The sequence below is a fragment of the Copadichromis virginalis genome, linkage group LG7, assembly GCF_057382275.1.
Source record: "Copadichromis virginalis isolate Kocher_CV1m ecotype Utaka linkage group LG7, C_Virginalis_male_GT1.1, whole genome shotgun sequence".
Taxonomy (NCBI): Eukaryota; Metazoa; Chordata; class Actinopteri; order Cichliformes; family Cichlidae; genus Copadichromis; species Copadichromis virginalis.
The window spans coordinates 29,083,429-29,094,399 of record NC_140624.1 but is presented as its reverse complement, the minus strand read 5'-3'; the positions used below and the strand labels follow the sequence as shown (position 1 = coordinate 29,094,399).

The window sequence follows — 10,971 nt, the reverse complement described above, 5'->3', positions numbered from 1 at the left end:
TTTTAGCAGTGTGTCACACAAACAGCAAATATTGTCAAAAAAAGTAAGAAATCTTTGGGGGTGCTTTGATTCATTTTTGGAGATGCTGAAGCAACCCCAAAAATGGGCTAAAATCGCCCCTGGTGTGGATAGTTTTGCCGGAAAAAAAACGGCGGAAGAGGGGCAGCCGAAGAGTAAACTTTTAAAAGTAAGTACTGAATATTATGTCACTTATTTATGTGTGAATGTTTAATAACGAAGAACATTAAAACATTACTGTTAGCCACATGTCGGCAAAGTTATGTGACATTAGCGATGTTTGTACTAATTTGGTTCAATAGTTGACGTTAATCTTACAGAGAATGTGATGATTTTATGGATATTTAAAGTAAGCACTGAGACAAATTTAGTAATGCCAACATATTAAAAGAACAATATTTGTCTCTCATATATATAACACAGTTATATATATACAGTGTCAAAGAAACCTGTCTTTGAGTGAAGATTTAAGGTGACAGAAAATATAAATAATATAAACAAATGCAGCTTGAATCTTTACTGAAGCTCAGTATTTGACACAGAGTTCATTTACTGCTGTAATAACTAATAATGATTGAAATTATAACTTTAATATTGGCCATATTATATTTACATTACCAAAGTGAGATGACTTTGAGTCTCATGAACAACATCAGCTAATTGTTATTTACTAGCTAAACTTAAATGACTGTTCAGTACAGAAGTGAAGCCCAATAATCATGATTTCACAGTCCCGTGGTCTCAGCCTCTGATACTTATCAAATCAAAGCTCATGTAGAAACAAACAAACACACGAACAAAAGATTTTCTCCTTCATTTCTGTCAAATAAAGCTGTATGAAACGTTTCCAGTTGTTAGTGTTATGGTTGCTAGGCAACCTGGGCAGCGCAACGGAGGCTAGACCGTCCCATTTCACAAGCCGTCTGGGTGCTCAGCACCCCCAAAGCTCTGATCCTACAATAGCCCCTGGTGTGTACCACAGTGACACTTTGATAGATGCACATGATCATCAGAAACTTTTAGGAGTCAAAATGACGCCTCAGCCAAAATTTTAAGACACCAGATTTTAGGAAAGACTAATCCGGGAAACTAAACCATAACTGCTGCTTATTTTCTATAAATGCCTGAAACTGTTTCAACACTGTCTTTACTTCAAAACCACAAAGATCACATCAGAACTCCTGTTTCTACTATTTGCTTTTGTTTTTTTGTTTTTGTTTTTTTTTCCTGGATGAGATGTTTATTAATGTAAAAATATAATATAATATAATGTTCCAAAAAGTATAATGAATTTGCTATAATTTTTAATAATGTTGTCTGATGAAGTGTGTCAAAATTTATTCTGAGATTACAATATTTCCGTCTTTGTTAACAAAGGACAAGCACTAGAAATATTCCTCTGAAAACAGCTGTTCCACATTTCTTTTTTAAAAGAGTAAATCTTATTGTTTTCATCCGGAATAACCTGGATTGATCTGAGATCATTTATTTTTCGTATCCTCTGTCTGTGATTAGTCTCTCAGGTGCGACGTCTGGCGGCAGGTAGGCGCCAGAGCGGCTGTCATTGCGTCATCCGTGTGCGCCGGCAGTATTGGTGCTGCGACACTGCTCCAACTTTCCGTGACACCGCACACCGTCCAGAGCACAGCATAACCTAATCCGCCTTTTTACCCCCGAGCGGAGCGACACAGCGGCGGAGGAGCTGTGGTCCGGCTCCGAGTCGCCGTGGCAGAGACACGTGGTCAGAGACGGACTTCCGCTGGGTTCAAGCTTTTACTCTTTTATTTCTAACGTCTAGCAGTGGAGACATGTCCAGATCCGCGAAGAAGAACGGCATACCTGACAGGTGCGTGTCAGCCTACAGCTCCGCGCATGCACAGGTATAACTAAGAGTCCGGGGTTTATTACAAAGACGGTTATTAATAACAGCTTCATGAACCTGAGAGCCTCCAGTCTGCTGCTGTGTGACCTCATGACCAGCGCACGGTCTTACGAGTAACCGCGATTACATCATCACACACGTAAACAAATAATGACCCGCAGGTAAATATAAAAAATAAACATCTAGCGCATGATCATAATGACGTCACCGATGTGACGTTTAAAGGGTTTTACACTGAGCGTTCATGTGTAATCTGTGATCATCAAGCAGCCACGCCTGCAAAGGAAACACGAGTGGATTATTTCTAAAGATTATTTTAAAAAATTCAGCTGTGTGTGAAATAAGTAAATAAAGAGTTATTTAAAAGAGCTACAGGAAAGCTACATGGAAGTTCACTGTTATTTTGGGAACGTCTTTGAACATCTATAACCGTATCTTTAAACTGAGATGTTAATGTGAAAGTTCTCTCTCAGGTGAGAGTAACGGCAGTAGAAGTAAGAATCGGGCATCTTCAGGTTTCCATGACAATGCTGACTGACTGTTCGTGTCCTGCAGGTGGCTCGATTACTCGCCAGTTGGAAAACGCCTCCGCGGGACTCGATTCATCGCCTTCAAAGTTCCTCTGAAGCAGGTCAGTGTGTCATCTGAGCTTCCTCCCCACAAATGCCTCGCTCAGCGTCACTCATGATCATGATCATCATCTTCTTCTTCTTCTGTGCAGTCTCTGAACCGCCAGCTGCCGCACTCTGATGTGTTTGGCCCCTGGGAGCTGCTAGATGCTGTGAGCAGCGAGGAGGAGGAGCTTGGGCTGATCATCGACCTCACTTTCACCACACGTTACTACAGGCTCGAGGTGAGCACAAGATCTTGCATTTATAGACAAATCGATCAAGTCTGTGTTTACTGATCAGTGTTATTGATTATGCTGCTATTATTCCACCTGACCACAGACACACACGAACACACAGACAGACGCACTGCTTATCCCACAGAATGTATATAAAAGATGGATTTTCTCCAGGCGTTCATTCTCTTTCAGAGCCTTATCTGGACATTTGAGGAACTGCAGCTTTCTGATGATGATAAAGTAAACTGTGTGTGTGTGTGTGTGTGTAGGACATTCCCAGGTCCCTGCTGTGTGTGAAGATCTTCACGCGAGGTCACGAGGTTCCCAGTGATGACACCATCCTGAGCTTCAAACGCGCCGTCTGCAGCTTCCTGCGGGAGAATAAGGAGAACGGTGAGAGCAAGCTACTGTGAACCTCCCTCGCTGACACAGGTTTAAGTCTGATCTCCTCCTTCACCTCCTGCTGCTCTGCTGCTCCTGCATGACTGCCATGTTTTGCAGATTTGAGGCTGCTCAGATTTTAGATTTGGGGACTTTTGGGAAGAAAATCAGCTCTGAGCATTTTAATCAGCTGCTGTCTCACAGGAGCTCTCCTCCTCTTCCGATGAGGAGGAGGAGGAAGTCTGCTGGGACTTCAGGCTCGCAGGCAGCTGATTGGTCAGATTTCAAGCAGTCACATGATGAGGAGCTGCTGGTTTCCTACTTCAATCAAACCCGTCATGCTGGCTGTGGTCACATGACTTTTAGGCTTTGCATGAATGAGATCGTGTGCGATTGGCATTGTGTCCTTTAATAGGAAACCACAGTAGAAGAAGTGCGATCTGAGCTCTAACTGTGGCTTGTGTCTCCTGCAGATAAGCTGATCGGCGTGCACTGCACCCACGGCCTGAACCGTACCGGGTACCTGATCTGCAGGTATGTACAAACTTAAGCCTGCTGGTTGGCTGGACTCAAGGGTGTGGGCGGGATCTAACTGCCACGTGTCACCTGCAGGTATCTGATTGACGTGGATGGGATGGACCCCAGGGAGGCGGTGCAGCGTGAGTCGGCTTCTTGTGTCCATATTTCATATTCAGTGTTGGGGAGTAATGGAATACATGTATCGGCGTTACGTATTTAAAATACAACATATGAGTACATGAATACATTAAGAGGCTCAAATGCCTGTTTCTCAATCTCACGGCCCATGTCACCACTACTTGCAGCCGCATAATGACGTGAAGAAATATTTTTTAAAATTATTATTCAACAAATGACCCACCAGAAACGAGAGCTGGAAGCATGTAAATAGAATAATAACCACCGCAGCCAAGAAGAGTGCCTGACGAGCCCAGTTGTAAGTAAGCTGTTAAGACTCAAATCAAATCAAATCAAATCACTTTTTATTGTCACATCACATGTGCAGGCACACTGGCACAGCACATGCGAGTGAAATTCTTGTGTGCGAGCCCCACAAGCAACAGAGATGTGCAAACACAACAACACAAACGAGCAAAATACAAGAATGGCCAACCTGAAACTAATAAATATATGTACAATATATAATAGTGTATGCATTTCTGGATGTGTATACTAAATATTTTCCTACGTGTGTGTGTGTGTGTGTGTGTGTGTGTGTGTGTGTGTGTGTGTGTATATACACATTTTTACAAATTAAATAGTAAAAAAAAAAATAATAATAATAATAATAATAATAAAATATATAAAAATATACAGAGTTGAATATGTGCAAAACAAGTGGCATTTATATACAGTGTGGAGTGCATAATGTTGAAGTTCCAGTAGTGAAGCTGAGGTGTCTATGACGTGTTCAGCAGTCTGATGGCCTGATGGAAGAAGCTGTCTCTCAGTCTGCTGGTACGGGACCGGATGCTGCAGAACCTCCTTCCTGATGGAAGCAGTCTGAACAGTTTATGGCTGGGGTGACTGGAGTCCTTGATGATCCTCCCCGCTTTCCTCAGGCAGCGCTTCCTGTAGATGTCTTGGAGGGAGGGAAGCTCACCTCCAATTATCCGTTCAGAGCACCACACTACTCGCTGGAGAGCTTTGCAGTTGTAGGCGGTGCTGTTGCCATACCAGGTGGTGATGCATCCAGTGAGGATGCTCTCAATGGCACAGTGATAGAAGGTCCTGAGGATGCGGGGGCTCATGCCGAATCTTTTCAGTCTCCTGAGAAAGAAGAGGCGCTGCTGCGCCTTCTTCACTGTTTTGTTTGTGTGTACTGACCACGTAAGATCCTCAGCCAGGTGTACGCCAAGGAAGCGGAAGCTGCTCACTCTCTCCACAGCAGCGCCGTTGATGGTGATGGGGGTGTGTACTTCTCTGCACCTCCGGAAGTCCACTATCAACTCCTTTGTCTTTGCGACGTTGAGGGTGAGATGGTTGTCTTGACACCAGTGGGTCAGGGCGCTGACCTCCTCCCTGTAAGCCGTCTCATCACCGTTGGTGATAAGACCCACCACTGTAGTGTCGTCCGCAAACTTCACAATGATGTTGGAGCTGTTAGTGGCTGTGCAGTCGTAGGTGTAGAGTGAGTACAGGAGAGGGCTCAGTACACACCCCTGTGGAGCACCAGTGTTCAGTGTGATGGGGGATGAGGTGATGCTGCCCAGTCTGACCACCTGGCGTCTGTCAGACAGGAAGCTAAGGATCCAGCTGCAGAGGGAGCTGCTCAGTCCTAGATCCTGCAGTTTCCTGTCCAGCTTCGAGGGAACGATGGTATTGAATGCTGAGCTGTAATCTACAAACAGCATCCTCACATACGTGTCTCTCTTCTCCAGGTGTGACAGGGCAGTGTGTAGTGTCAGGGCTATGGCATCATCAGTGGACCTGTTGTGGCGGTATGCGAACTGTAGAGGGTCCAGTGAGTCGGGTAGTGCAGAGCAGATGAAGTCCCTGACCAGCTTCTCGAAGCATTTGCTTACGATGGGGGTCAGGGCTACAGGTCGCCAGTCGTTCAATGAGGAGATGGTGGAGGATTTGGGTACAGGGACGACGGTGGCCATTTTGAAGCAGGCTGGGACTACAGACAGAGAGAGGGAAAGGTTGAAGATGTGTGTGAACACTCCAGCCAGCTGAGCCGCGCATGACTTGAGGACGCGGCCGGGAATCCCGTCCGGACCAGTAGCTTTGCGTGCGTTCACCTTCCTGAAGCACTTCCGCACATCCTCCTCAGACACAGTGTGCGCACTGACGTCATCCGCGGTGCGCACACTGTCCGGTCTCATGGTGTTCGCTGTGTCGAATCTAGCGTAGAATACGTTTAGATCCTCACACAGAGAGGCCGTGGACTCGACTCGACTGTACGCTGTGCTCGTGTTTTCCTCCGAAACAATAAGTTCCGTTGGAGCAGCCTTTCAACGCCTCTCTCTGTCTCTCACTAGCAAAGTTGACCCAGACAACAAAGTACCGTTATTGTCGGGCTATAAGCCGCTACTTTTTGCACAAGCTTTGAACCCTGCGGCTTTTAGTCAGGTGCAGCTTTTCTATGGATTGTCCATGATTTTTGTCATATCGTAAGACGATTTGTTTTGTTTGTTCCGCTGTTGTACGCCACTACGTTGCCTGGCGGAAGGATCGGGGTTCAAGAGTGGTATGTTGGTCACGTGTCCATCCGCCAGGCAACATAGTGCCATACAAGTAACGCGAAAAACAAACTTCAAATTAACGCTACGCGTTCAGCGGGAGTCGTGGATGACGAGCGGCGATAAACTTGCGAAAAGCAAGTTATGCTCAACTCCACCGGTGGATTCTGACAGCGTGGAAAAGTGTGAAAACATCCACGATCACCAACGGATTTCGAAGGGCTGGACTGCTGCATGATGGAGAGGAGGACACCGCCACGGCCCTTCAGAGGGTGTTCGACTCCGACACTGACAACGAGGATTTCTTTGGTTTTGAAAGTGACAACGAAGGAAAGAAGCTGAGAGTGGATGACGTAGCCATCCTGAGCCTGTTTGTATCCGACACTGGAGAAGAGGACTTTGGTGGTTTTAGTGCGCAGGAAGATGGTGAATGACTGACTTTTCTTCTTGTTAAAGCCATGTCACTGCACCTGAGTCTATTTTTCTGGTGTGCTGTAGGTTATTGTTATGTACTACATTTGTTACTCATTTATGAAGCACAGTACATGTTTCGTACTTGTAATTACCGCTACTTGTACATATACCTAAAAAGTTATGCAAATATGTACCCATAACTTGTTTTTCAAAATATTAATAAAAGGGGTGTGTCTCCAAACAGCCATCTCTTTCCTGACAATTCCCTTTGTGCATATTCTCTTACATATGATAAGTCAACATTGAAACACCTGCGGCTTTTAGTCAGGTGCGGCTAATGTATGTACAAAACAGGATTTTCCCCTGATTTTAGCTTGTGCGGCTAATATTCAGGTGTGCTTTGTAGTCCGGGAAATACGGTAAAGCTATTTTTCGGCTACGAGCCCGACACGAACCCGACGTATTAGCCAGAGGTCCCTTTACTACGGTTCGGAGCCACGGACCTGTTTTATATACGCGTGGAATAGTTTTACGAGATCGCTGCAAAAAGTGCAGCCTTACCTAATGTCCACCTACTGTTACTCATTTTGTATTAAGATTTAAAAATCTAGTCGGTATTGGTATGGCGACTAACCTTCAGTAATAGTAATAAATCACACAGCAATAGTACATTCATGTAGTTGTAAAAAGCATAATAATATATTAAGTAATCTAAAGTATTCAGAATACGTTACTCTCATTGAGTAACGTAACTGAATACGTTACAAAATACATTTTGGGCCATGTATCCTGTAATCTGTAGTGAAATACATTTGAAGAGTAACCTTCCCAACACTGTTCATATTTCACGTGTGAAGCATGTGTAAGCATCGTCTCTCTCTGCAGTGTTTAACTTGTCCCGCGGTCACGCCATCGAGAGGCAGAACTACCTGCATGACCTGCAGCACGGGCGCAGGAGGAGGTGAGGCTCCCCCCCACTCACTGCACCCACACGAATTATTCAAAATCAACAGATAGACTCTTTAGAAATATCCTAAAGACAAAAATATTTCAACTTTAATTTTTTTGTAGCAAACAAAAAAATCAAATAACAGCCAAAAAAAAAAGAATATTAAACAGTCTCAAATATTTTACAGCAGCAGTCCCCAGCCCCGGGGCTGGTCCATGAGGCGTTTGGTATCAGGCCGCGAGAGTTGAGGCTCGGGTGTGAAATGTATGTTTTTTTGGGATTTTTGGGGGTCTTTATCGTTATTTTTTAAGTTGTTTTTATCGTTAACTCGGTTTCTCTGGGTCTTTTCCCGTCTGTTACGAATAAATCTTTTTTTTTTTTAATACCAGTACTAGTTTCATTTTGTTGTATTTGTCTGTGACACCTTAAAGGCCAATCCGTGAAAATATTGTCGGACATAAACTGGTACAGGGCGCAAAAAAAGTTGGACTTGGACTGTTTTACAGTATAAATTATGAATATAAGGGTTAAAGGAAGTTTAAAATGTTGTAAAATATCAACAGAAATTCCCTTCATGTGTTTTCATAATCAGAATGAATTCAAAATATTTAAATGGTGCGGAAGTTTTCATAGAATATTTTAAAATATTTGTGTTTAACTGCTATGCGTTTGCATGGGTTCCCTCCGGGTACTCCGGCTTCTTCCCACAGTCCAAAGACATGCAGTTAGTGGGGATAGGTTATTTGAAAAATCTAAATTGCCCATAGGAGTGAATGTGGGAGTGAGTGTGAGCGTGAATGGTTGTCTGTCCCTGTGTGTTGGCCCTGTGACAGAGTGGCGACCTGTCCAGGGTGTACCCCGCCTCTGTCCCTATGACAGCTGGGATAGGCTCCAGCGCCCCCCGCGACCCTGAAAAGGATAAGCGGAAGTGAATGGATGGATGGATGCTATGAAATAATAAAAATATTAAAAATGAAGAGAAAAAATACTAAAACACGACAAAAACATTTAAAAATGTAAATATCTCAAATTACTCATCAAAGAACAATCAACACATTTCCATACTCAAAATGTTTGTGAAAGTTTCTTTTGAGGAAAAACGAATGTTCTTCAATTTTATTTGGTTATTTATTACAGTACAAATAAAATATTAGAAATACATATCTGATATATTTTAACCACAGTCTAAGCTCGCCTTTAGAAATTGTATTTACAGTTGTCATTTTCGTCTTGCTCTGAGTCGTCATGCCGACTAACTGCTGCGCTCTGATTGGTTCCTGACTCTTTCTGGTCCATTGTCACAGTAACGAAGGGATGGAGGAGGTGGAGCAGGAGCCAATGAGAGGTCAAGCTGTTCATCGCCCGCTTTCCAGCTTGCCAAGCGATGACTGCGATCAGAAGAGGCGCGAACACGCTCAAAAGTCCCGGCACCACAGGTAGGACGACACACCTGAATATGTTCATCAGTCATAGAAGGAAGGAACCAAGTTTAATAAACGTCAGAGAATCATCATTACATCCTGCTGCTTTCAAATTCACTCATTACAGAAGTGAATAAAGTTTTTTAACCCTTTAAAGCCGGTCGAAGCGGAGGAGTTGTACTTACATCTAGGTCACAGTTTCCTTCCACGTATAGCTTTGCAAAGACTGCATAAAAAGCACTTGCAGCAACAAAAACATAATATTCCAGAAACACGTTTTGCCGATCCGATCAGCTGTTCATAACACTACCTACGTCCATCAGCGCGAACTATCGCATGTCCGCCATGACCTGCCCGAAACCGGACGTGACGTCATTTTGCGGAAATGTAGTTTTTTTACCATCAGGGCCTCATGAGCCTATACTGGTGTTTTTAAAAGTTGTGTTTGACTTTATGACTTTCTGTATCGTTTCTGGGATGCTTAGGACTCATATTACACTGCTGGAAATAGTTTATTTTGATGCATATGGTGTTTTGTTTTTTTTGCAAATTTACACTATAATATTTATTTTCGTTTTTCCTGCAGTATATAAAAATTGGTGTATTTCAAAAATAAAACTATGAAGACACTCAAAATAAATTTCCTGTGGTGGGAAACTATTTTGTGCAACTTTTTTGTATTTACAGTTTTGAGGGATAAGCCTCTTAAATTTCTCTAACTAGAAATATATGTTAAAAAAACAAAAACGATTTTAATTTTTTTGTAGTTTATTGCACTTTTCTGCAATTTATGTAATTACTATGCACTTAATGCATACATATTATTGAAATTTGGGCTATAATGGTTGTATTGATGTATATCAACTTGAAATGTTCCCAAAAATGGCACTACAACATGTAAAAATATAATATTAGCTCTGGCGGACTTGGTTCTATGGTAGGTCTTAAAGGGTTAAATGATTGAAATATAATCTTGTGTGTGTGTGTGTGTGTGTGTGTGTGTGTATGTGTGTGTGTGTGTGTGTGTATATTCTTAAATAAAACAAAAAAATTATCAATTTTCCATATATTTAAAAATATGAATAAAAATATTTTCTTTTTTTTTCAAATGAAAAAAGACCTCCACGACAAGGGAACGTCCACCTTCATCACCGCCCTCCTCAGGGTGACTTTCTCCCCCCTCCTCCACCATCGCTCAACCCGTATCGATGGACACGTCCTCAGGCGGATAATCATTGGAGGAGACCGCCACACTTGGAGGATAGCCGTGTGGGGAACCCTCAGTGGAGGCCAGGCGCCACAACGCTGGACACGTGGAGAACTCCTCCTCCTCCGATCCTCCCTCGCTACTCACCACGCTGGACTGCTGAAGGCTATGGAGTGCCTGAGGAAGAGTGGGCGGGGCCACAAATGAGACACAGCGACAGCAGACACATACGGGGAGGCAGAGCAAGCGGATACGACCACTAGATTTTATTTGATAGAAGAAGAATGGACTGAGGTGATGTGGCCTTTTAAGGATGTTAGTGTTTGAATGAGAATATTTAAACAGGAATTAAAATTAACGCTGCTGAAGTCCACTTCAGCCAATCACAGCGCAGTTCAAATGTCGTCATTATTACTTTGATAACCTCGCTCTAGCTTCCAAGACTGACATTTGATGTGCGTGTGTGTGTGCCACATGTCTGAAGGTCAGAGTTCAAGGTGAAGAGTGGAGAGTGATTTAAAGTTTCATGTTTTCATGAGTGAATAAGAAGAAAATGAAACATGTTGTTTGTGTGCTTGTTTTATTAAATGAAAGCTGAAAATGTTGTGTGTCAGTAAATTATAAACTGGTATGAAGTGGTGTGACTTGA

At 43.2% G+C, this 10,971-nt stretch overlaps 1 protein-coding gene across 2 annotated transcripts; it reads left to right on the top strand.

The window, feature by feature from the left end:
- Positions 1–109: 109 nt before the first annotated feature.
- Positions 110–10,927, top strand: dusp11 (dual specificity phosphatase 11 (RNA/RNP complex 1-interacting)). 2 transcript variants are annotated; one of them, XM_085462924.1, is made up of 10 exons: positions 110–187; positions 1,534–1,864; positions 2,456–2,531; positions 2,622–2,753; positions 3,017–3,140; positions 3,602–3,662; positions 3,741–3,787; positions 7,631–7,706; positions 8,999–9,130; positions 10,234–10,927. In XM_085462924.1, exons 2-10 carry the CDS (start codon positions 1,827–1,829, stop codon positions 10,583–10,585), a joined length of 1,038 nt encoding a protein of 345 aa, XP_085319050.1. In that variant the 5' UTR covers positions 110–187; positions 1,534–1,826; the 3' UTR covers positions 10,586–10,927. The 2 variants fall into 2 exon arrangements, with proteins under 2 accessions (XP_085319050.1, XP_085319051.1); XM_085462925.1 differs by having other exon boundaries at positions 134–187; positions 1,542–1,864.
- The last annotated feature ends 44 nt before the right edge of the window (positions 10,928–10,971 follow it).